Source organism: Perca flavescens, chromosome 22, assembly GCF_004354835.1.
Source record: "Perca flavescens isolate YP-PL-M2 chromosome 22, PFLA_1.0, whole genome shotgun sequence".
In the NCBI taxonomy this organism is placed as follows: domain Eukaryota; kingdom Metazoa; phylum Chordata; class Actinopteri; order Perciformes; family Percidae; genus Perca; species Perca flavescens.
In genome coordinates this window covers 27,991,757-28,017,669 of record NC_041352.1, presented here as the reverse complement: position 1 = coordinate 28,017,669, position 25,913 = coordinate 27,991,757, and the positions used below count along the sequence as shown (strand labels likewise).

General features: G+C 40.6%; 3 protein-coding genes and 1 long non-coding RNA gene across 6 annotated transcripts in view; 2 read left to right on the top strand and 2 right to left on the bottom strand.

The window, feature by feature from the left end:
• The window catches only part of LOC114548895 (NACHT, LRR and PYD domains-containing protein 3-like), an 802,603-nt gene that overhangs the window by 15,907 nt on the left and 760,783 nt on the right, over positions 1–25,913 (bottom strand). The gene's annotated exons all lie outside the window — the stretch shown is intronic.
• Positions 1–25,913, bottom strand: part of LOC114548893 (NACHT, LRR and PYD domains-containing protein 12-like) — a 594,283-nt gene that overhangs the window by 55,698 nt on the left and 512,672 nt on the right. The gene's annotated exons all lie outside the window — the stretch shown is intronic.
• Positions 573–1,276, top strand: LOC114548921 (uncharacterized). Its single transcript, XR_003691464.1, has 2 exons — positions 573–619; positions 704–1,276. It is a non-coding gene; the product is annotated as an uncharacterized LOC114548921 (long non-coding RNA).
• LOC114548892 (NLR family CARD domain-containing protein 3) lies at positions 4,774–25,860 on the top strand. The gene is made up of 11 exons (XM_028568904.1): positions 4,774–4,820; positions 10,027–10,173; positions 14,136–14,234; positions 14,736–14,858; positions 15,467–15,545; positions 15,706–15,913; positions 16,048–17,809; positions 17,893–18,066; positions 19,556–19,729; positions 23,951–23,997; positions 25,044–25,860. Exons 2-11 carry the CDS (start codon positions 10,133–10,135, stop codon positions 25,574–25,576), a joined length of 3,240 nt encoding a protein of 1,079 aa, XP_028424705.1. The 5' UTR covers positions 4,774–4,820; positions 10,027–10,132; the 3' UTR covers positions 25,577–25,860.

The window sequence follows — 25,913 nt, the reverse complement described above, 5'->3', positions numbered from 1 at the left end:
CGCCCGGGTGAAAGTCCTGTGTTGTTTGACGCATCCACCACCCCGACCAAACTCCCTACGCGGATTTTCGGCATTTTATATTACTCCCTACAATTTCGTGCTGTGGGCACAAAATATGCTTCCCATTGAAATACCTTACTTTACATTTTCGTGTTGTCCACCACGTAAAAACCAACAAAAACGTCTCCGTGAACGCGTATCAATAGATTCAAATAACGTCACATTTACACGAACTTCCATGAGACCGGACTGGGATGGTATAGCAAAGTAAAAATAATCCGCATCTGCTGCTCCTCACTCAGTCAGTTGGATCCCCATCTCTGAATAAGTACGTTAAGATTTATTTATTTGATTAGGACAATGCACATTAATCAACTTTTCTGTAAATGCACCGGAGTTAGCCAGTCGGCTAATTTTCATTAGCCGTTCTCTCTTTTCAGCACACGTCAAACAGCAGATTTACTGTTAGCCTGGGTTATTCGGATGTGCACCAAGTAGTAGGCACACTGTCAACATTTCTTCTGGAATTTTCAAATTTTTCTTTATGATTTATTTTTGTACTTTTGTTGTCCAGCAGGATTTGGCTCTGCAGACCACCCACAGAGAAACATAGAGTGAGGTATGCCGTCTAAAAAATACTATCCAGGAGCTTAAGGCAGGATATACAGGATTCTAACCATCTTTGTTTTCTCCAAATCCACAGCCTTCATGACAAACGGAGATTACCACTACAATGCTGCTGTCTTTCGAGGCCTTTGAGAAAATGTGCAGAATTTGGCAGATTGCTGCTTTCTGGATATCATGGAGGACAAACTAAATGATGGGGAGGCTCAGTGGCATGATAAGAGTCATCTAAACAAGTACTTTTGGCTTCTGCAGTCTCTCCACCAGTCCTGCATCCTCTGCTGGTTCTTCTGCTGCTCCTCGGACTCAAACAGTAGCTCCTTCAGCCAACGCTCGTTCTTCCACAGAGTCTTCACCGTCTCAGTGTGCTGCTTCTGCTCCAAGTCCAACTCCAGCTCCATCTCGTTCACCTGCACACAGACACGCAACAGTGACTTCACTCCATGTGTTCAGCAAGTATTCCAGCTGATCTAGTTGCTACTCAAAGGGTAAACTAGTACACACTCCTCTGTATTTTTTTCTTTGTATTTGCCAAAGTTGTAGTTAACCCCAAAGTGAGCGCGACTGTAATGTTGCTAATAATTCCTCCTTGCACAGGAAAACTCTGTCTGCAACTACAGAAAGTAACCTTGATTAAAAAGTCTAAATTGTACTGACAGTTGTACTTGTACTATTTGCCTTCACTGTCTCTCCTGAACTGTCTGATTGTCTCACTGCTCGTGCTTCTTGCCTCAGCTAATCTATTTTAGTGATGTTTCTGCATTTACGGATCCCAGCAATAACTAGGTAATGTTATTATAACATGCAGTAGAGATGGCCAGGGGCCTGTTTCACAAAAGCAGAATTTATAAATCCAGGATAACTGATAAAGCGAGGCTTGACCTAGTCTAATCTGAGCATCCTGGCTTGGTGCGTTTCACGAAGGCGGAGTCAGGCTGAGGAGGAGAGACTAGGTCAGGCTGAGGAGGAGAGACTAGGTCAGACTGAGGAGGAGAGACTAGGTCAGACTGAGGAGAGACTAGGTCAGACTGAGGAGGAGAGACTAGGTCAGACTGAGGAGGAGAGACTAGGTCAGGATGAGGAGGAGAGACTAGGTCAGGATGAGGAGGAGAGACTAGGTCAGACTGAGGAGGAGAGACTAGGTCAGACTGAGGAGAGACTAGGTCAGACTGAGGAGGAGAGACTAGGTCAGACTGAGGAGGAGAGACTAGGTCAGACTGAGGAGGAGAGACTAGGTCAGACTGAGGAGGAGAGACTAGGTCAGACTGAGGAGAGACTAGGTCAGACTGAGGAGAGACTAGGTCAGACTGAGGAGGAGAGACTAGGTCAGGCTGAGGAGGAGAGACTAGGTCAGGCTGAGGAGAGACTAGGTCAGGCTGAGGAGGAGAGACTAGGTCAGACTGAGGAGGAGAGACTAGGTCAGACTGAGGAGAGACTAGGTCAGACTGAGGAGGAGAGACTAGGTCAGAGTGAGGACGGACTAGGTCAGGCTGAGGAGGAGAGACTAGGTCAGACTGAGGAGGAGAGACTAGGTCGAGTCAGGCTGAAGTAATTTGAATAGATGCGCGTCCACGGCTTTCCTCAAAAGACCGTGAGGTTGATAACAAATTTACTGATGGTAAAATGTAGAATATGCATTACAGGTAATTGCTAAGATATAAATTTCCTAAATCATATTAACTTCCACTGTTTGCTTTTAATACAAAGCTTACAACTCTTTGTTTTTGCCAATGACAGTGACTCCGTGAATGGTTTCAGTTAAGAGCAGTAGTTTGTATATGTATATTTTTAGATATATCATTCAGTCGGTCCGCTATTATCTGCCACACTTTTTCTCATGTTTATTTTTTTTATAGAGGCAGAGTTTCCTTCTCTACATATTATATGCTTTGCTTCCTCATGTCTATATGGACATAGAAAATAAAGACACTGAAGAAATTGGACTCTAAAATCTGGAAACTAAAGATAATTAAGTGATAAATTTCATGCACACTGTAAACATGAATGGAACAGAGTTCATCATCAGTTATATCCCCCAAGCTAAATATAAGGAGAAAAACCTTTGGGGTGTCCTCTCCCTGTTACATGAATGTACAGTAGGCTACAATACTATATAGTTACGTATTGGTTCAGTGAACTAAGACTGTATTTTGGGAGGATTGTACAATCAGGTTATTAATGTTATTAAAATTGTACAATCCTCCCAAATTATAGTCTTTAAAGAATACAAAAAATGAATCAACTAAAATAATTTAAGGTGCACTGGTCTACTATAGAAACACACATGTACAGCACGTTATATATTGCCCTTAGTAACAGACTTCATTTAAAACACATTTGGCAACTTTATCAGCCTTTTCTAATTATCTCAACAACTGCATTAATATATTCATCAAACTTCTAACAATATGAACAGCAGTTTCCAGCAATATAACAGTAACAATGTCACATGAATAATTATAAAAAATAATGGTCACAACTGAACAGTACTTAACTAAACAGCAATATGCACATTTTTTTATTTTCATGCAGGCTGATAATAATATTTATAATAATAATATAATCTAAAAGCACTGCTGAGTGAACAGAAAAGCAGTAGTTAGATTTTTAAGTGGCACGTGCCACTTGAAGTTGAATGTTCTTCACCGTAACATCTAAAATATAACATAACGTTAAAATATAACTCACAACGTAACATTTCGTTAAAATATACGTGCCACGTTCTAAAGCCATGGGTCGTGTTAACGCGAGGCTACGTGACATGCGCGTTGCGTTCAGGAAAACAAACCGTTGGGTTTAGGAAAAGAATAACGGGGTTAAGGTTAGGAAAACAACAAATGTGAAAAAGAAATAACAATCACAGGACACAACATCCAGCACAGGACTTGATCCCCACTCTCCTGGGTGAAAGTCCTGTATTTTACCCATCCTCCACCCTGACCAATGTACCTAAAAGGATTTTCGCACTTTCATACTACTCACTACGGCGTCAATTCATACACAATTGCAATTGGCATATGGAAGTACCGGTAGTACATGCCACTGGCACGTGTCACATGCCACTTAAAAATCTAACTCACTCTCCAGAAAAGGCTCCAGGATTAAATAAATCCTGGCTGTTAGCCTGGTCAGGAGCAGGCTAGCTGCACAGAATAAATCTCTATAATAATTTAGGTGCCTCAGCTTTTGTGCAACAGAGTCAAGGCTACATTGAGCCAGGATAACTGGGAAATCCTGGCTTAATCCCTTATCTTGGTTTTATGAAATAGCCCTCTGGTTTGTGCTTAGTTGGACCATCATTTATTTTTCAACAGGACAATGATCCCAAACACACCTCCAGGCTATGTAAGGGCTATTTGAGCAAGAAAGAGAGTGATGGAGTGCTGTGTCACATGACCTGGCCTCCACAATCACTTGACCTTAACCCAATTGATGGTTTGGGGTGAGTTGGACCGCAGAGTGAAGGCAAAGCAGCCAACAAGTGCTCAGCACCTCTGGGAACTCCTTCAAGACAGTTGGAAAACCATTCCTGGTAACTAGCTCATGAAGCTGATTGAGAGAAGAGTGTGCAAAGCAGTAATCGGAGCAAAGGGTGGCTACTTTGAACAATCTAAAATATAAACCATATTCTGTTTTTTTTAATACTTTTTGTTTACTATATCATTCCAAATGTGTTCCTTCATAGTTTTGATGTCTTTATAGGAAATAATACAAATGAATTAAAACCATTGCTTGAGATGGTGTGTCCAAACCTTTGACTGGTACTGTATTTATTTTAATTTTTATTTATTTTTTATATTATTTTTGGGGCATTTTTAGGCCTTTATTGACAGGACAGCTGAAGACATAAAAGGGGAAGGGGTGGCATGCAGCAAAGGTGGGCGTCCGCTCTATCAACTGAGATATCTGGGCACCCAGGTATTATTTTGTAATATTTAATCTATAACTTAAATGTTGTGTGTACTCTCAACACGCCATCCTCTGTTATAATCAAAACATATTTTAGATTTAAAAACAACTCTGTTACATGTGTTATTACACGTTAACTGTCAGAAGTTCCATTCATTATTTCCTAGATTATAGTAATGGTGCGCCTCTCTGGGCGTTTCCTCTTGTTTCCTGTTTAAAGTTTCCTTTCACTTTCCAGAGGCTGATGTGTCGCAGCTTTTCCTCACAGTGTGGAGCTCCAGCTGAAGGTAATTTAACTCTAATGTCTGTAACGTTTGACTCGTGAACTCAAGCTGTGGTTAGTTTAGTTTAAGAGCAGAAAGTTGCAGAGAAACCAACACCTCTGATTAATTCAAACTGGCGTCTTCACAAAGATCCGCAGCCATGTTGTGTGGGTATCTGGGAGTGTAACGAGTTATTGATCAGTCTTAGGCTACTGTCTTATAGATCCTTTATGTATTATGATAAACACATCGGACATTCCCAGCTGCGTTTAGCAGCAGAAACACTTAATGGCTCTGTAATGTTAAATATTGGGTCCTATTTTAACGATCGCAGCACCTGGTGCAGGTGTGTTTAGGGCGTGTCCACATCCACTTTTGGTAGTTTGACGGCGGAAAAAAGGGTCTGTGCGTCGGGCGCCTGGTTCTAAAGAGTTCTACTTATTATTATTCCTTGGAGATGAACTGCGCCTCGACTGTAAAGTGGACGAGAGCAAGCAGCAGCAGCCGGGGGCGGTGACAAAAATCCGCTCTCAAGTCGGACAGTTACCAGCCGATTTATTTATATATATATATATTCCAGCAGCCTTCAGGCTGAACAGGAAGTGACAGAAACACTGGTGGTCCGATTCCGATTTAATAAAATGTTATCAGACCCATAAATCAGCTCCTACACAGTCTCCAGTTGTTTTTATTATGACAGAGTAGCTGTCAGAATGCTCTACATGCGATCTGTTGCTGATGTTAATCAACAGCAGACTGTAGATGATCTGTAATCTGAACAGATTTAGTCTCTGTTAGATCAGCTGAGAGGCCAGTGTTTCCCAGCATGCCCTGGGTCCGCCTGGGTCTTGTGTAACGATGGTCAAGCATCAGGGGGACAGAGGCGAAATGTAGAATTTAGCTTTTTTTTTTATTTTTCCTTTGGAAAATAAATCAGAACCCCAGCCGTTCTTACGAAGAAATTTGTTCTTAAACCCCACTTACGCACTTTTTGCGAAGATTCTGACATTCACTAATGGACACTTGGAATAATTAACAAACTTGGATTTGTTCTTAGCTAAGAACAAAATCTACGAACACTGAAAAGCACTCTCACGCACATTTGAGTGATGACAATTTGCTCCAAATAATTGGTTGCTGCATTTTATTTAATTCTACAGTCGTTTACAATGATAGTATTTACTGTAATGTATTTCTGATCATTTGTTGAAAAATAAATCATAGTATGCAAAGAAACTTTAACACTGCAATTTACATCAGCAATTAAACTGATTAAATCAGCTGCGGTATTTGGTGATTGATCGTGCTATTTATAGGGCCAAAATGCAGTACAAATTCTTCGTTACTGTACGTACTACTTCCCTATCTGTACTGAATCAATAGTTCATACTTTTGACTTTTACTTTGTTACATTTTGCAGCAATTATCTATACTTTCTACTCCACTACATTTATACAACGTTCCGTTACATTTTTTCCCCCCTGCCAAAATGTCTTCCTGACTGTCACAAGTTTGTCTCACCAGTGAAGTTTGGTTGCCATAGATACTGTATACAGTATATGGGGCACTGCCGGCTCCGGCGCTGCTGACCCTCGGTAATACAGCCTCCGGTAAAAGTGAAAATGTTTGTTTTTTATTATTCCCATTTTTAAATCACAGTTGCCATCTGTTTCTCTCCACAGCATCGTTTACTCCTCCGCCAGGCTGAGTAAGATGCGTTCATATCTTATTTATTTGGCTGGACCTCTTCATATCTCCTCCCCATTTTCGCTGCTTAACACACTTTATTTGCTTACTTCCATGGTTAAAGAAAATAAAACGGTCTTAAAATACATCCAAGAATAAAACCAACCGCATTTTGAGTCTAACAACATATTTCCGTTTTATGCTGGTTAGGATAGGATCTTCTTTTAAAAGCCAGGCCTTGGACATCTTCTACTTTTACTAAAGTAAATATGGCTCTGGTTATTTGTACTTTTACTTATTTATTTATTTATTTATTTGTACTGAGATTCAGTACTTCCTCCACCACTGCAGTGTACCAGTCATCTGCGACTCCGACAACGATCTCTAAGGCAGTCTCCCGCTTCCCAGGAGGTGCACAGGAAGCGGCATGTCCTTATATGGGTATTTGCGGGGCATTTTGTTATGCTAATTAGGAACATTTGAACCACTGTCTTCAGACTTTGGTGTACACATTTACAGCATCCGATCAAAAGTATACAGCTTCTCTGCCAATCACTCTTTCAGCAATAGAAAATGCATACAAAACCATCATCTGAATCATAACTTTTAAACTTCTCATATAGAATGGCATAACTGCAGCCTAAGTGCATAAAGTTACAGCACTTAATTAAAACCAAATTACATTATAGAGCCACATACCTTTGGAAAATAAATCAGAACATTGTCTTCAGGCTTAGGTGTACATCAATTTACTTTTAGGAAACTGATATACTGGGTGAAGTACTTTGTACGTTGAACCTACCCAATCAAAAGTATACAGCTTCTCTGATCGGGTAGGGAAGTAATGCGAGACTACACGCAGCAGATCTGTAGTACACAAAATGGCCAAGGGTGGCTCCCATTCACAACTATTCAAACAAGGCTGTTAATTTTTGGCAAAAATCATATATAACAATACACTACATTTTTAACTCTGTTACATCTGCAGTCGGTGAAAAGCAACTGCTTTGCCTGCATCTCAGAACTGCGGCCGCCTTGATCTTGTGAGGTTATAGTTGCCCATGTGTGCATGACATCAGAGCAAGTCAGGATCAAGTCGGACACAAATCTAACCGGCTTGCATTGGGCGGCGATCACCGGTGATCGCTTCTGCGCAGACCTGGCTCATCTCCAACAAACCTGGTAAATCCCTTTGGGGTGGACTTAGGTCTTAAACAAGGTCCGTACGCCGGGCACATGGTTCAAAAGGGTTGTACTTAGTGTCTTCATTAATCATAGGTGTGTTTTGGGCGTAACATGCAATAAACCAATCAGAGTGTCATCTCACATTGCCTTGGACCTTGGAGCATTGCTATTTCTGTGCGTTCATGGGCATAAAAAAATAAAATAAATTCCCAGTGAAAACGTCATCATTCACGTCACTGGAATCAGGGGTGGGAAACTGGGGCTACATTTGCTAACCAAGTTTCCCAGTTGGTGACGCGTTGTTAACAACTGACGTATAGAAACATGGCCAACGATCATTCAAATGTGTTGAATGGTTAGAAACTTTTCCTAAATATAGAAAATTCATGCATGCATGTCATATATTTTGCCAACGTCCACAATGTGCTATTGATTTAGGTTGTAGTTGTCAATTGGTTTCAACAGAGTAACTTAACCCTCATGTTGTCCTTGGATCAAATTTGACCCGTTTTGAAAAGCACAAAAAAAGTTTTTAAAAAACCCCACCCAAAACATTGAAAAAGGCGACAAAACGTCGGATAAAGCGATATAAATTTTTAAAAATGGGACCCAAACGTTGGGGAAAAAAAAGAAACCGGAACAACAAAAGTGTTTGTTTTCATGGTTGACAGGAAGACAACACAAGGGTTAGATTAGTTAAAGTTGTGTGCTATTGCCAGTAACAAGTAAACCAATTCAAGTCAAGTAGGCCTATGTTTTGAGCTTTTGTACAAACTGTAGTAAGGAAAGTAATGCGTAATTGAAGAGCTTTGGGGTGTCCTTTGTTATTGTGGCCTCCAAGTTTTCACACACCTGATGCTCTAGGATACGCCCAACAGTTGGTGCGAGTAATGCAACAATTTGTTATGCCAAACGCCAATATAACCGAAGAAGAAGAACACGCATCCCGACCATGTGAACGCTGGCAGTCGGAAAAACAACGTAATCATGGGGGCGGTCCTTGATATTCCCAGGTGGCATGAATGGACCATTAATGGCAGATTTGCACCGTCATATTTTTATTTTTAATCTTCTGCATCTGTGTGTACGCTGTGCACAAGCCTAGGAGCATTTTACTAATGCTCTGTTAAAATAACAATGAAATGCTGCGTTATTGACTTTAGACCAGGTTTTTGTTGGTCAATGGTGCGATCACTTCCCGCTGCCTCAAGATAGCAATACGCCCAGAATGCACCTGAACACACCTCCCTGTAAGACCAGCACGCCCAGAATGCACCTGAACACACCTCCCTGTAAGTGTACCAGCAGGCCCATGGGGCCACAGATGGGCGCAGGTGCATTTGCTATTTAAACGACGTGGGTGCTGGATGGGAAACTGACAACTGGGTCGGTCTTAAACTAGCATAGACACTTGGGTCGAGCTTTGCGCTGCGCCGGGTGCAAGATAGGGCCCTAAATGTTTCTACTTCACTTCTCATTTCCTGAGAAAGTGTTGCGGACTCTTGTGTTGAAGATCAGAAAGCTGTCTGCAGCAGTTAGTGTCGGTCGTTTGATTCACTGACAGGACTGATGTGGAGACAACAAGACTCAGCTCTCTTATTCCCTAACTAAATCAACAAATATGGATCTGCGTCACTATGAGCTGGCACTCCTCCAACAGGACCTAGTGTCGCTTCTTTATGATGCAACTTTGTGTTCAAATTCAATAACATGTTATTTGTAGTGTCCAATCCTAATCAGGACACTCTACAAATAGATTAAGTGTAGACCACACTCTCAGCAATCATTTGGTGCGACAGTGGCGAAAAAAATCTTCTGACGTCTAAATTCCTGCATTCAGATATATAAGTATGCACAAATTTAAGTTACAAAATGTTGTAGGTTTCCACAGAATGAGGCCTAAGCTCGACGCTCTTTTAAATCTCCTTGTCTTAACCTGAGCCCAGATCTGCTCTCTTTTAATTAAAGAAATACTTAGTCGACTAACACGCAAACGATTTTATCGTCTAAGGGATAGTTGATTTAATGGACAGGTCTGTAAAATAGTTTCTCCTCAAAGACTAATGCAAAAGCTCCACTTTAAATCCTGTTTTTACATTCACAGGACAGAAAGGTGAGATTGATTGTCATAATGGAGTCTCCATTAGAGGACAGAAAGATGGCATTAGTCATGGAGTCTTTACAATGTTCCTGTTCTCCCAGAAAGATAATGAATGACATGAATAAAAGCAGGATGAGCAGAGAGCAGAAATCATTCAGTGAAGAGATTCAGACTTTATTTTCTGCTCGATAGCTTCTAGTTTCTCCAGCAGCTTCTGTTTCTGGAGATTAAAAAGTGGTCTTCCTCTCTTTTTAACAGGCCCATCAGAAACCAGACCCTGCTGAACCTGAACCCAACTGTGTGTCCCTAAAGTGTGACCGGTCCATGGATCCATAACTACTTAAGAGAGAGGAGGAGAATTAAAATGGAGAGGAGGAAAATGGAAATGGAGAAGAGAAGACGGAGGTGAGTTGTTCTGAAAACCTCCAACAAACTAGAAGTACTGTTGTCTCATTGGGTGTGTGGTCTTCTTGTAGAGAGTCTCTGTGTTCCCAGCCCACTGTAGCCTATCCAGGTGGATTCTGGGATATCTATGGCCCTGTTTTCACCTGGTACTAAATTCTAATCTGAGTGATCTCTCAGACCAACCCGGTTCTCTGTTCCCTGCTGGTACCTGGAAAAGATGGCCACCGGTTAAGGCTGCACGATATTTAGTTTTATCGTCTACATTGCGATGTGCGCAATGTTCACATCGCAGAACGTTGGGATGTTGATGCTAAAACTTTATGACTGCTTGATAGAAAAGTAAACTTTCACCGTTCCCCTTTTACATGATTGTTACCGGCTGACAGATGGCCATGTGGGCAGCATGTGTATGTGACGTAACGTTAGTCCAACAGAGTTTGTTATGGGAAGTGAGGCTTGCCCTGTGTAGAAAAATACCATAAGTAGCAGCTGACACAGTGATGCACACACTTTTCCATGGGTAGTGAAGCTACAGTAGTCCGTGTTTTATGTCCACTGCAAAGACAAACCAAATCACCTGATTAATGTAACAGAATCACAACTTCTCCCCGCCATTTTCACCGCAGAAAGCTGCTACCAGCCAGGCTAAAGCTAATTAAGTTAGCCTAAAGCAGTGGTGTTAAATTCAGTTTCCCAGAGGGCCACACTGGAAAGAGAGAATCACACCAAGGGGCCAGACATGGAGAGTTTATTGACGTGCTTTTGTTACTGCATGTCACTTTTTTTTAAACATTTTGGTAGCTTTTTTTCCTAATTTTTGTTCTGACTTTTTTGTGGCTTTCTCAGACATTTGTCAGACATTTTGTAAATCTGTTGCTTTTTGTCACATTTTTGTTGACATGAAGCCCTACAAAAGTCATCAAAAGAGTTCCTTAGCCTTTGTAGAATTTAGCAAATCAAGCAAAAACAATTATTCAATTTACAACCTGTTTCTCAGCCTGAATATTAAAACTCTCTCTGCTGCTTCTGGGGGAATTTCTGAGTCTCAGAGTCTGCAAATCTGCCCATATTCTGTTTTGAATGTCATGTAATTGCAGTTTAAAAAACACTTTCCTTTGTTTCCTTGGAGGGCCAAAATTTATCGTGAACCCAAATTGATAAACGGGCCTGATCTAAATCTGCAACGGGCCGGATTTGGCCCGCGGGCCTTGAGTTTGACACGTGTGGCCTAAAGAAACAAGGCGTCTGTCCCAACTAACGTTGCGGTTCGGAGCTGCGATGCTGGAAACGTAACACTAATCTACAACAGAAGTCTGTGTCTGATTATAACGTAATTTACTCTGATTTAAGTGTTCTTGGATACACAGTTGCTAGTGTATGAAATGCAGTCTCTGCATGCACAGTGAACCACCAATCACAATCAATGTTGATCAATATATATAACTAACAAGCAGGCCCTGCTAGTCGACCACAACCTGAAATTTAGAGAAAGCAACATGCATGCATTATTAATATAATTCACTTAAGCCTGGATTGATGGTGTCATGTCAGTCAATGGTTCACATTAGAAAGTTCCTTTTTCATTTTTATTATCTATGTAGATGCACTCCCCTACAAAATCACCCCAGTAATCGAGAATGATCTATTAGTTCCAAATAGAGCTATTTTTGTAATTTTGTAAAAATTAGTCTATTTTTTCATATTGCAGAAAAAAAAATCTCGCAATTTCAGTTTTTTCCCAATATCGTGCAGGCCTACCACCGGTATGCAAAAACCTTATTAGTTTCATAAAACGCCCCCAAATTCACCAATATGTAGGATATTACTACACTACACTGTACTATTACTACCGACATTCCTGCTTTTATGTCTCCTTTTGTTATTTCTTAGTCTCTCATTGGCAGATCTCCACAGCTCTGAGGGGCCATCCACACGTAGGGTTGGGTACCGAAACACGGTGCCAATAGGGCACCGGTTCCAATAGGGCACCGGTTCCAATAGGGCACCGGTTCCAATGTAAACAGTAGTAATGAGACCGAATAAGAATGAAGATTTCGGTGCCTGACTTTACACTACACTCGACAGCAGGTAACGTTAGCCTACCTTTAGCTAGCAGCTGGATTAAACACGGTTAAAATGCTGACGGCTAACGTTAAACAGTATGAAGTGTGACTTTATTTCAACACCGGGATGCAACAGCCTGCTCTGCAGCGCAGCAGCTGCCGACATTGGAAAAACACAGATGGTGCGTTCACTGAAACTGGTAACCTATAGCCTTGCGGTGCATAAAAAGTTATTTTAAAATACCCTTTTCCCATCTGGTGGTTGTTTTTGTCATTCAGCAGCAATTTACTGGTGAAATAAGTTATTGATTATTATAAGTTTTAGTTATTACATTACTATTAAATCATTTAATTTTGACCATATGGCCTTAGTAATAAACAAGTTGTTCTGTCGCCGACTGTTTAGTACCCTTCTTTTTTTTTCTTCTTTTTTTTTTTCTTTTTTAAAAAGTATCGGTTCAGGCACCGTTTAGGCACCGGCACCGTTTTAAAAGTACTGCTTTAGCACCAGTATCAGAAAAAAACAAAATGATAACCTACCCTATCCACACGGAGACACTTTTTTATGCAAACACGCATGTTTTGCATCGTTTGGGCCGATCGTTCAAACGGATCCTGTAAACGCACTTTTTTGAAACCTGGTCCCAGGGTGAAAAAAATCGAAAAGGGCTCCCTTTTGGCTTGGCGAAACCGCATACGTTCGTATCAATGATGTCATAACCACACCCCACGACCTCTTTTACACCCTCTCTTACCCACGGCCACTGACACACACAACTGCGGTGAAGCTAAGTGAGCATATCCCATCTCCATGGTCAAACCAGCTCACTTCATCTAAATACTTTGTCTCTGCTCCCTGACCCTTCCCTCTGGATTCTACACAAGATATATTTCTTATGTTATGTAGCCAACGTTAAACATCGCTAAAGTAGCTGACCGCTCCAGCAGCGACGTAATGTTAACGTTAGCTGCTATGGCTATCTGTTTATAAAGTGGAAGTAGACAACTTATCAACTAGCTAGCTAATCTGTCTGCTTATCAACTCCTTGAACGGATTATAGTAACTTTTAGCACGGCTTATTGTAGAAAGGCTACTGCAAGAAAAACGTATAGATTATCAAAAAGACATCATTCATGGATCATTGATGTTTGTTTGACTGCTGATGTTAGCTAACAGAGCTAACGTTAGCGCGCTAACGTTAGGTCGCTAATAGCGTGCTGCAATTATGTCCGATGGCAGACAGAATTGCAAAATAAAAAGCAATCCAACAGCCCATTATACAATGTAAACAAAGACACGCTGTCTTGCTGCGACCTTTATAAAATGAGCAGTGGTGAAAGTTATTATAATCCATGGATGTATTACGAGAACGTTAAAATCTAGTCATGTTATGATGGGAAGTGGAAGTTAACTATGCTCTTTGTTTTTGGTGAATTTCTGTAGCAGAAACAGCGCCACCTATAGGCCTGGAATATGAAGTAACGCGTTGAGTCATTTACAAATGGATTTGTTTGGACGCAACTATTCTTGAAACGAATCCAGGGAAGACGGGTAAAAAATAGATTTTTGGTACGTGTGGACGTGGCCTAACTGAACTAGGGAACTGAGTAGTCAAAGCAGCGGCTGTGAAATGGTTTCATTTACTTTATGAAGTCAGCAACATTACAAAACATTTGAAAGAACCAACTCCTCCTGAAGAACAGTGGCACCTTATTAAAGTAGAATCTTATAAAAGGATTTTTTTTTATTTAATCACCTGTTTCTTTCTTTCTGTCAGAAAGGAAGTCATTATTGGCATTTATTTTATATAATTAGGCTTATCTACATATGTATCTTAATTATATATTTTTACAGTTATGTTATGCAGGGAATCTTTAATCTTAATGTTTTTCTATCAGGACCAGACCAGACTCAGAACCTGAACCCAGCTGTGTGTCCTTCAAGAGCGACCAGTCAAAAGAGGATTATTTATATTTTAAACGTGTTCCTGACAAAAAGTAAGTCGTTATTAGCATTCAGTTGTTAATAATTACAATTACGTGACATGGGCCAGCTTAATACGCCGCCAGGTACAGGGGTGTCACGGCACATAGTAATTTAAGTAAGTAATCTAAAACAGCTGAAAGTGATGCATACACCCCCAATTACTATTTTTTAGTTTATATTGATATTTTTTTAAGGAAATCAATGCCAAATGAGTAGCGTGAGTATATCGATCTATCGATACCACAGGATCGATACGCCCATCCCTAGCAGGTTGGCCAGTTTGTTTTTGTTGCCGTTTGTGGAGTCTGGGCTGTCTACAGAGAACACATTTTTTACAGTGTGTTCAGGGGACAGGCAGCTAGCAGATAGTGAGATGTTTCCTATATGTGACAAAAGATTTGGCCTAAAAAATGTAGCCTAAAAAATGTAGCCCTAAAAAATGCGCGACATCACTTAGAGCACCTTTTAAAAGATTTTTTCGAAATGCACATTTATTTATCTGTTTGTTTCAGAATCCAGCAGCAGAAACCAGAGTCTCCTGAACCTGAACCTGAACCCAGCTGTGTGTCCTTCAAGAGCGACCGGTCATACGATTATTTTATAGATTTAAAAAAAAGACATCCATCTGACAGAAAGTAGGTTATCAGTACCATATAATGAGATTCATAGATGTAGTATTTTAGAAGTATTTCACATAGGCATCATTTCTGTCAGACACTAGATAGTATTAAGTTTCTGTGAGCTGTAAATTCACCTCTTATTTGATATTTAGGCCTTTATTAGTGACAGCTTAGACATGAAAGGGGAGAGAGAGGGGTGGGGGGTAACATGCAGGAAAGTGTCACAAGTCAGAATAAAACCCACAACCTCTGCGTCAAGAACTGAGCCTCTATATATGTATGGTTCTACCACTAGGCCACCCAGGCACCCGTATATTCACCATTTGTAATCACAACATGACATCATCTGAGAGCTGACCGGGCAAAGAGAGCAGTCTTCCTCACTCAGACCAGTCTTCTGCTTCAGGAGTCCTTTAGGCCAACCATGTTGTAGCCCTTGTTTACTTCTTAGTTCTTTCGGTTGATTAACAGTGGGGTCAGCAGTACCACCAACACTTTAATGTCAGGGGAAAACATCTGATTCAATGTTGTAATCAACACTGTAAGTCACAGGATCTTTACCTTGTGTTTGTATCTGTGTGGACGGACATGATGTGAGCTAATTCTTCTTGATTCCTCCACAGAGTGGACCAGGAGATCTCAGAGGTTCCCAGTGGTCAGTCTGCCCAGCAGCATCAAACACACCTGGACTCCATATTTATGGTCTGTACATGTACAACAACTACTTTTACTAGCTATTCTATTCACAATCATCTCCATGCTGCACTTTTTAGACCAGTGGATTGTCAGGCTGTCCAACAAGTATCTGATGTTTGCTTCCATGATTTCAGTTTGATTTGATTCATATAATCTTCTGTTCCAGCTGCTAGAGGAGGACATCGTCACTTTTGTGAAGAACGAGCTGAAGAAGATCCAGAAGCTTCTGAGTCCAGATTTCCCAGAATGCTCAAAGAGTAAGAGGAAGGATGAGGATGAAGAGCAGAGGAGGAGCAAAGAGGCATTTCTGAAGATCACACTGTACTTCCTGAGGAGAATGAAGCAGGATGAGCTGGCTGACCGTCTGCAGAGCAGTAAGAGGATTTCTCTAAAGATTTAACTTGCTGGACTAATGGGATGTTTACTAATATCTCCAGAGAAGGGTCAAAGTATGTTCCTGTTTCTTTATAAATCACTTACTGATCTTCTTTGTTATGTATTCATTCAGGAAGTCCTGCTGGAGTCTGCCGACGTAAACTCAAATCTAACCTAAACAAGAAGTTCCAGTGTGTGTTTGAGGGGATTGCTAAAGCAGGAAACCAAACCCTTCTGAATCAGATGTTCACAGATATCTACATCACAAAGGGAGGGACTGCAGAGGTCAATGATGAACATGAGGTCAGACAGATTGAAATAGCATCCAGGAAACCAGACAGCCAAGAAATCACAATCAGACAAGAAGACATCTTTAAAACCCCACCTGGAAGTGATGAACCAATCAGAACAGTGATGACAAAGGGAGTGGCTGGCATCGGGAAAACAGTCTTAACACAGAAGTTCACTCTGGACTGGGCTGAAGACAAAGCCAACCAGGACATCCAATTCACATTTCCATTCACCTTCAGAGAGCTGAATCTGCTGAAAGAGGAAAAGTTCACTTTGGTGGAACTTGTTGATCGGTTCTTTAGTGAAACCAAAGACGCAGGAATCTGCAGGTTTGAAGAGGTTGTGTTCATCTTTGACGGTCTGGATGAGTGTCGACTTCCTCTGGACTTCCTCAACACTGAGATCCTGACTGATGTTACAGAGTCCACCTCAGTGGGTGTGCTGCTGATAAACCTCATCAGGGGGAAACTGCTTCCCTCTGCTCGCCTCTGGATAACCACACGACCCGCAGCAGCCAATCAGATCCCTCCTGAGTGTGTTGACATGGTGACAGAGGTCAGAGGGTTCACTGACCCACAGAAAGAGGAGTACTTCAGGAAGAGATTCACAGATGAGGAGAAGGCCAGCAGAATCATCTCCCACATCAAGACATCACGAAGCCTTCACATCATGTGCCACATCCCAGTCTTCTGCTGGATCACTGCTACAGTTCTCGAGGACGTGTTGAAGACCAGAGAGGGAGGAGAGCTGCCCAAAACCTTGACTGAGATGTACATCCACTTCCTGGTGGTTCAGACCAAACTGAAGAACATCAAATATCATGGAAAATCTGAGATAGATCAACACTGGAGTCCAGAGAGCAGGAAGATGATCGAGTCTTTGGGAAAACTGGCTTTTGAGCAGCTGCAGAAAGGCAACCTAATCTTCTATGAATCAGACCTGACAGAGTGTGGAATCAATATCACAGCAGCCTCAGTGTACTCAGGAGTGTTCACACAGATCTTTAAAGAAGAGAGAGGACTGTACCAGGACAAGGTGTTCTGCTTCGTCCATCTGAGTGTTCAGGAGTTTCTGGCTGCTCTTCATGTCCATCTGACATTCATCAACTCTGGAGTCAATCTGCTATCAGGAAAACAAACATCATCAACACGTATCTACCAGAGTGCTGTGAACAAGGCCGTAGAGAGTCCAAATGGACACCTGGACTTGTTCCTCCGCTTCCTCCTGGGGCTTTCTCTGCAGACCAATCAGAAACTCCTACAAGGTCTGATAACACAGAAAGGAAGTAGTTTAGAGACCAATCAGAAAACAGTCAAGTACATCAAGAAGAAGATCAGTGAGAGTCTGTCTGCAGAGAGAAGCATCAATCTGTTCCACTGTCTGAATGAACTGAATGATCGTTCTCTAGTGGAGCAGATCCAACAGTCCATGAGTTCAGGAAGTCTCTCCACAGATAAACTGTCTCCTGCTCAATGGTCAGCTCTGGTCTTCATCTTACTGTCATCAGAAGAAGATCTGGACGTGTTTGACCTGAAGAAATACGCTGCTTCAGAGAAAGCTCTTCTGAAGCTGCTGCCAGTGGTCAAAGCCTCCAACAAAGCTCTGTAAGTGGTATTTATTCATCATTAAATATCTTTCAACAGGAGAGAAATATAAATAACTTGTTTCCTTCCTGTTGTCTCTCCAGACTGAGTGGCTGTAACCTGTCAGAGAGAAGCTGTGAAGCTCTGTCCTCAGTTCTCAGCTCCCAGTCCTCTAGTCTGAGAGAGCTGGACCTGAGTAACAACGACCTGCAGGATTCAGGAGGGAAGCTGATCTCTGTTGGACTGAATAGTCCACACTGCACACTGGAGACTTTACGGTCAGATCAAGAACAATAATCTTTGAAAACACAGTATTGAAAAATACTTTGGAAACATTCAAAAATATGAAGAAGTATTTTATTCTGATTTAGAATCACTTCATAAAGAATGAAATAAGAACTGTGGCTGAGATCCAGAAATAACATATATTTTAATATCATGTGACTTTGATTACTGGAAGTTTGTTTATTCCTGATTATACAACAAGTAGATCCAACCAAACAATCTGATTGGTCAACTAGACATTTAGAACATACTCAAATCAGCATGACAGCACACCCAGAGCCATTTGAGCACACCTGGCGCATCACATAAAATATTACTCCACCATTTCCATGGCAACATTGTAACTTCCAGGGCTGAACCAAAAAAGCAGTAACGTTAGCCTACAACATTGATACAATGGATTGTTTTGTTGTTAATTTTAACTTAGACTTAGTTTTAATGAATGGTTGGAAGAGGATGAGAAGTGAATCATTGGATGAAACACTCTGGAATAAACGATACATTTTTTTAATCGCGATTAATTGCTGAATTTCTATAGTTAATCGCGATTAATCTCATGTTTTATCACATGATTGTGTTTAATGTCATATTATCTGTTCAGTCATGCTTACGAACCTAGGCGCCAGCACCTCAGTCCTAGCCGCATCACTGTCGTGCCAATAATTATGTTAAATCAAACCCTCTCGTGTAATATTGCTTAAATCAGTCACGATTAATGATCATGTTTCCAACTGTTGAGAGTTAAGAGTAAAGCAGCAGATATTTAAACTAGGGCTGAACGATTAATTGCATTTGCAATAATATCACAATTTGTTAAACCCGATTTCCTAATCGCATAGGCTGCGATTTGGTCACGTGACTCGCGAGAGCAAAGCAGTCTGCACTCCACAGAGAAAGCATCAACTTGGTACGCTAACGCTACGGCGTACCTTGAGCTTTTGTACAATGGCCTCAGGCTCGACAGAAACTTTAGTCCCAAATAGGAACAGTATGTCACTTGTGTGGGAGTATTTTGGTTTAAAAAAATAAGATGATGCACAGCTTCAGGTATTGTGCAAAACCTGTCTTGCTAACATTGCTACCTCACGGGGTAACATTACAAACCTGTATCAGCACTTAAAAAACAATAACACAAAGACATCTACGACAGTTGCATGGCTAAAATGCCAAACACCACTTTCTCAAGTGTATACTGAATACTGGATGTCTTTTTACTCCTTATTCAGTCACAATTAGTTATCATGTTTCCAACTTGTTTAGAATAATATAGCAAGAATTTTAACAATTTGTTTAAAATGGATTTTATATTCTCTATCACCAAATGTTCAGACTTTCCATTTAAAAAGAAAAGTTATATTTCTTCTTCATTACCGTCCCTCCAACAAAGCTCTGTCAGTGTGATTTATGCATCATTAATTACTCTGCTATCTTTCAACAGGAGTGAAATATAAATAAGTTGTTTCCTTCCTGTTGTCTCTCCAGACTGAGTGGCTGTAACCTGTCAGAGAGAAGCTGTGAAGCTCTGTCCTCAGTTCTCAGCTCCCAGTCCTCTAGTCTGAGAGAGCTGGACCTGAGTAACAACAACCTGCAGGATTCAGGAGGGAAGCTGATCTCTGTTGGACTGAAGAGTCCATACTGCACACTGGAGACTCTCAGGTCAGATCAAGTTACTGTTTGTCTTTAATTTGAGATATTTCTATAAACTTTAAGCTTCATTTAATTTAAACAACCCTTCTCATGTCGGGAATAAATTTTGCAATTTCAGAATTTTTTGAATGTTTCCAAAGTATTTTGTTTTTATTTGTAATTGCATGAAAAATGAACTGTGGCGAAGATCTTGAAATCCTTTATATTTTAATACCATGTGACGTTGATTCCTGATTCAGTCTTTATTAGTTATCCACAACTTGTTTAGAAAAAAACAGAAAGGATTTAAACTGAAAAGAGATTTAATATACTAAATATACCAAAAGTCTAGACTCAACATTTCAACACAACTGTTATCTGTCTTGTTTCCTGTTGTATTTTCAGACTGAGTGTCTGTAAGCTGTCAGAGAGAAGCTGTGAAGTTCTGTCCTCAGTTCTCAGCTCCCAGTCCTCTAGTCTGAGAGAGCTGGACCTGAGTAACAACAACCTGCAGGATTCAGGAGGGAAACTGATCTCTGTTGGACTGAATAGTCCACACTGCACACTGGAGACTCTCAGGTCAGGATTCATTAACCCATTCAACTGATGACCATTTAAACTCTGATTAACTTTAGTTGATAAACAGCTAACATGTAGCTTTTTGTCTGCTGATGCGATAAACTTCAGAGGTAGTTTCGCGACTCAGTTACTTTCTATGAGGATTTTTAATCATTTGCTTTTGTTGTTGAATAATTAAATACCACAAATGATTTTAATGAATGAATAAAACAAAATGTAACTGGACAACAGACAAACATAAAACAAACACATGGCTCCACGTGTTGACAGAGAGTTCCTGTGTGGTGTTCTGTGTGTTTGCAGTCTGTCAGGCTGTCTGATCTCAGAGGAAGGCTGTTCTTCTCTGGTCTCAGCTCTGAGCTCCTACCCCTCCCATCTAAGAGAGCTGGACCTGAGCTATAATCATCCAGGAGACTCAGCAGTGAATCTACTGTCAGCGGGACTGGAGGATCCTCTCTGGAGACTGGACACTCTCAGGTACAAACACTGATGAACAAAATTAGATATTTGTGTAGGAGGTTTTAAAGAACTTACGTACACACATTTTGGAGACAAAATAGGAATTGGCTACACAGATGGTGAGGTATAATATTTTCTAGTATTGATGCCTTGCGCACATTCTTTCAGTCCATATCATCCATGTTATCATGAAGATGAAATCCAGCAGTGTTATTTGCGCTTGTACTGAGTGTTCCATAAACACCTCCAACTCAAATCTTAAATACAAATTTGTTCTTAATATTTAATCGGCGCTGTCTCGCCGTCACATTGTCCGCTCCGGGACCTCAGGAGGAGGAGATGGCCTGACTGCATGGAATACAGGATAGCATCAAATACCCTAGCGTTAGATAGCTGCAGAACACAGTGTAAATAAATAAATATCTGTCTTTTAAAACTGTGCATATATCATCAAATGTCAAAGTCTGAAAATACAGCCGTTAAACTCTCGCGCAATCGTTACCATTTATGTCCTCGTTATCAGTCCAAACTTTAATACTGTTTGTGACAAAACCTGCATGAAGAAAAGTGTGTTTGCTTGTTAGACTTTATTTCGTCTTCAAATTGTATCTCGGGGTGGGGGATACCACTAGTTGATGCTTGCGACCATGACAATGACTGGCTAATATGCTTATTTAGATTTTCTAAAGTTGAGCTCTCGGATCCACAGTATGTACTGAATTGGGTCCAGTAGAGAGGGCAACGCGCCGGAACTGTGCCATCCCAGTCCAAATACAGGTCCTCACACTCTGCGGGAAACCGGCTGTTTCCAGAGGGAAATGTCAGACAGTTGTTAAGTTAGGGTGATATCATAAACTTTATAAAACATTGTCTAATTCATGAATTCATAAATGTCCAAACATAATAGGCACACTCTGTTATTTGTACATATTTCATTCATTTCCCTCTGTAGGGCTTTTATTTTCATGCAGCTTTGGTTGAATAACACAGCGTTCATATAGCAGCCTATAGATGAGTTTATCAAAACAACAACCTGTAGTGTCAGTAATATTATCATGGCCTGGTCATTATGATATGATAAAGTGTGCTAGGAACACACTCTCATACACATCAAATAGCCTATTATAAGAACAGCTGATTTCTGAGGACGGACTGTTGTTGTGCGTACTATGAAATAAAATCCTGACTTAGACCTCCTTTATCTGGTTTAAGTGTCCTGAGATAACTTCTGTTATGATTGGACAGTTTAAAGGAAATTAAACTGAATTAAATATTTTAATTGTTGAAAGCCCAAATATGAATATAAAATGAGTAAATTCCAACCCTACATTTGATTAGAACGAAGCTGTGTATGTGAGAGTGATGTAATGCCCCTCCCTATGGAATGCCGTTTTATTCACAATTAAATAAATGAATAAATACAAAAATAAATAAATAAATACATAAATAAATGAATAAATACTTAAATGAATAAATAAATACATAAATAAATGAATAAATACATAAATAAATAAATGAATAAATAAATAAATAAATAAATAAATAAATAAATAAATAAATAAATAAATACACCCTGAATTAAATAAATGAGGCAATAAATACATAAATAATTAAATAAATGTAATTATTTCATGGTACGTTTATTTCATAAGTCCATATTTATTTATTTCAGGAGACTTTTATTTCATAAGTCCACATTTATTTATTTCCCTCTCTATTTATTTCCAGTTCTTATATGCAAATCAGGTGGCGTGGCTATCTTTCACATTCAGAACAGAGCCGTGGGCAAAAAAAAGGCTGGCGAAGTGAGAGTGCAACACTGTACTCTTTACCCAGCGCACAGTCACCTATTCTGGGGTAATTAGACCACCAACTAGCGCTGACCTGACGGAGCACCACGACCGGCAGTTTGCGGTGCTGTTTGCCCAGCCCACAGTCACCTATTCTGGGGTAACTAGACGACCAACTAGCGCTGACCTGACGGAGCACCACAACAGGCAGCTCGTGGTACTCTGTCCACTGCGGGTTGACACGACAGCTGAGGCGTTGTTAAAGTGTAAATTGCAGGTCACATTTTTCATGAAGTTAAGCAATGTGCTTATTAAACATAAAGATTAGAGCCGCCCACCATTGTTTTGTATGGCTTTTTATAACGAATTGCTGAATATAATATGAAAAGTTGTAACTTTTTACAGTGGTTTTAAGCTCTCCCCGTTCCTTGCACTAAGACTAGAGTTACCGTTAGTCTAACCACGGGTAGGCTAGCAGTTATATTGGAGACCTAGCAAAAATGGTGAACTATTGTGTTTGTGCGGGATGTACGATACATCAGAAACAGGGCAGAGGGTCCACTAGGAGAAACGGCTGATTCGTGCCTGGGTGAGGTTTGTGGCTACGAAGTGGGCTGATTTTACTGCTGTGACCCACTCTCTCCTCTGCTGCTGCGCTGTGGCCCTGTGTGTGTGTGTGTGTGTGGCGGTGTGTGTGAGAGACGGATGGCCAGCGAGGTTGTCAGGTGCTTGTTGAGTTTAACTCCAAAAAAAAATCTGGTTCCCATTAATCTTATGATGGACATGTGTTGTGATATTTAAACAAACGATCCGTCAACGGCGAAATAAAAGCCTCTTATTTACGAGAGCGGTCAAAGACACCTCCGGTTTACAGAAGTGTGTCCGAGCGAGACTGTCCGAGCGACGAGCCAGCGGCCGGGGCAGGCGCTGCTGGTTGTCGCGTTACTTTGTGGAGCTTCTCAACTCCGAAAACTTTGAATTAAATTGTCAATTTAGCAACGATTTTCGCAAGACTGCCTATATTCGAAATCTAAACAGTTAATTTCTCGCCTAAAACGTTGTCAGAAGTGAATTTAGTGATGAATAAGATGGTGAAAATTGTTAAAATTGTCCTGTTGTTGGTCTGCCAAAGAAGTCCCATTCACCTTGTTCTGAATGTGAGAGATAGCCACGCCTCCTGATTTGCATATAAGAAATGGAAATAAATACAGAGTGAAATAAATAAGGCATTAGGAAAATAAAAGTCTCTTGAAATAAATAAATATGGACTTATGAAATAAAAGTATCATGAAATAATTTATTTATTTATTTCATGATTTATTTATTTATTTGTTTATTCATTCATTCATTCATTCATTCATTCATTCATTTATTTAATTGTGAATAAAACTGCATTCCATACCTCCCCTCCTCCTCATTTCAGGGTGGAGCCTGCTGGAGTCAGATGGTTGACACCAGGTCTGAGGAAGTGTAAGTCAGTTTTACATTTCATTCATCAAACTGTGACATCAATCATGCAACCCTCTGATGTCATCATCAAAGTGCTGATAGGTTAAAATGATGGTTCGGAGTAATTTCACCCTAGGATCCTTTGCACCATGACCTTGAGCCAAACAACCCCCAGAAGCTTTTTTTCAGCTGGGTCTAACATTGGACGAGTTAGCGTGATCAGCTAAATAGCTTAGTGCAGGGGCTAATGGATCCACGTTTGTATCTCGTAAAGGACCCCACTAATAATGCCTGAAATGATACCAAACTTCTACACTAGTACAAATAGGTTATGTACTCATAAAATGATGGATTGGAAAGTTTGTAAGTACACCAGAAGTTTATGTAAATAACACTTGCCTGCTGGCTTCTTGTCTCTGCTGCTGCTTCTGCTGTTGCTACCTAACGGGCAGTAAGAGTGCTTAGGGACGTCTACAAATTACAACACCGAAAAGAGATACAACAAAAATATTTATTAATTTAATGATTAAATAAGGTAATGTCTCCTAACTTACCTCAATTATAACTTGTCTCCTGCTAGTTATACTACAGCACTTACTTAAAAAAAAAAGTTAAATTAATAAATATTTTTGTTGCATCTCTTTTCGGTGTTGTAATTTGTAGACGTCCCTAAGCGCTCTTAATGACGGTAACAGTAGCAGCAGCAACAGAGAGCAGAAGCCAACAGGCAAGTTTTATTTAAATAAACTTCTGGTGTACTTACAAACTTTCCAATCCATCGTTTTATGAATGCATAACCTATTTGTACTACTGTAGAAGTTTGGTATCATTTCGGGCATTATTAGTGGGGTCATTTACGAGATACAAATGTGGATCCATTAGCGCTTGCGCTACACTATTCAACTGATAATGCTACTCTACGCTAACTCTCCCAATGTTCGACCCAGATGAAAGTTTCTGGGGGGGTGTTTGGCTCGAGGTCATTGTGCAAAGGACCCTAGGGTGAAATTATTCCGAACCATCACTTTAATAACTGCAGCTGTGTTGTGTCTCGTTGTCTCCGTCAGATTCCTGTGAACTCACACTCGACACAAACACAGTGAACAGAAACCTCAAACTCTCTGACAACAACAGGAAGGTGACATATGTGAAGGAGGATCAGTCATATCCTGATCATCCAGAGAGGTTTGACTACTATCCTCAGCTGCTGTGTAGAGATGGTCTGACTGGTCGCTGTTATTGGGAGGTTGAGAGGAGAGGAGGCGTTTATATATCAGTGAGTTACAGAGGAATCAGGAGGAGAGGAAACAGTGATGACTGTTGGTTTGGATGTAATGATCAGTCCTGGAGTCTGAACTGTTCTGATGGTGGTTACTCGGTCTGTCACAATAAGAGAGAAACATCCATCTCCTCCTCTGTCTCTGGTAGAGTAGCAGTGTATGTGGACGTTCCTGCTGGCTCTCTGTCCTTCTACTCAGTCTCCCCTGACTCACTGATCCACCTCTACACCTTCAACACCACATTCACTCAGCCTCTTTATCCTGGGTTTAGGTTTAGGGTCTGGTCTCCTGGTTCCTCAGTGTCTCTGTGTGCTGTGTAGGATGGAGAGTCTCCTCCTGTTTCTCACTGCTGATCAGTTAAGTCTGTACAGGATCACACTTACAGAAATATGTCAGCTTATTGTTATAAACTAATGAATGAACTTTGTATAAAATAATTCAGAATGATTGAACAGATTCCTCGTGAACATTGTAAACTTCTTCCACTTGCAGTCCTTTAAAGATGGAAGCTGTGATCATGAAATTGTAGAAATGATGTTGAGTTTTGTCATGTTTTGTTTTTTATTCGGTCTCTTTTCGCAATAAAAGCATCAAGTTACTGTGATGTGGCTCTTGTTTGAGGTCTTTCTTTTAAAATGTTAAAGTCAGTGAACTCCA

What these genes read in the sequence shown, in the direction of transcription:
- LOC114548892 (XM_028568904.1), top strand. Translation starts at nt 10,133, where the DNA reads ATGGAGAGGAGGAAAATGGAAATGGAGAAGAGAAGACGGAG. An exon ending in ATGGAGAAGAGAAGACGGAG is followed by an intron (nt 10,174 to 14,135) that starts GTGAGTTGTTCT and finishes TTTTTCTATCAG; the next exon opens with GACCAGACCAGACTCAGAAC. An exon ending in TGCACACTGGAGACTCTCAG is followed by an intron (nt 19,730 to 23,950) that starts GTCAGATCAAGT and finishes TCCTCATTTCAG; the next exon opens with GGTGGAGCCTGCTGGAGTCA.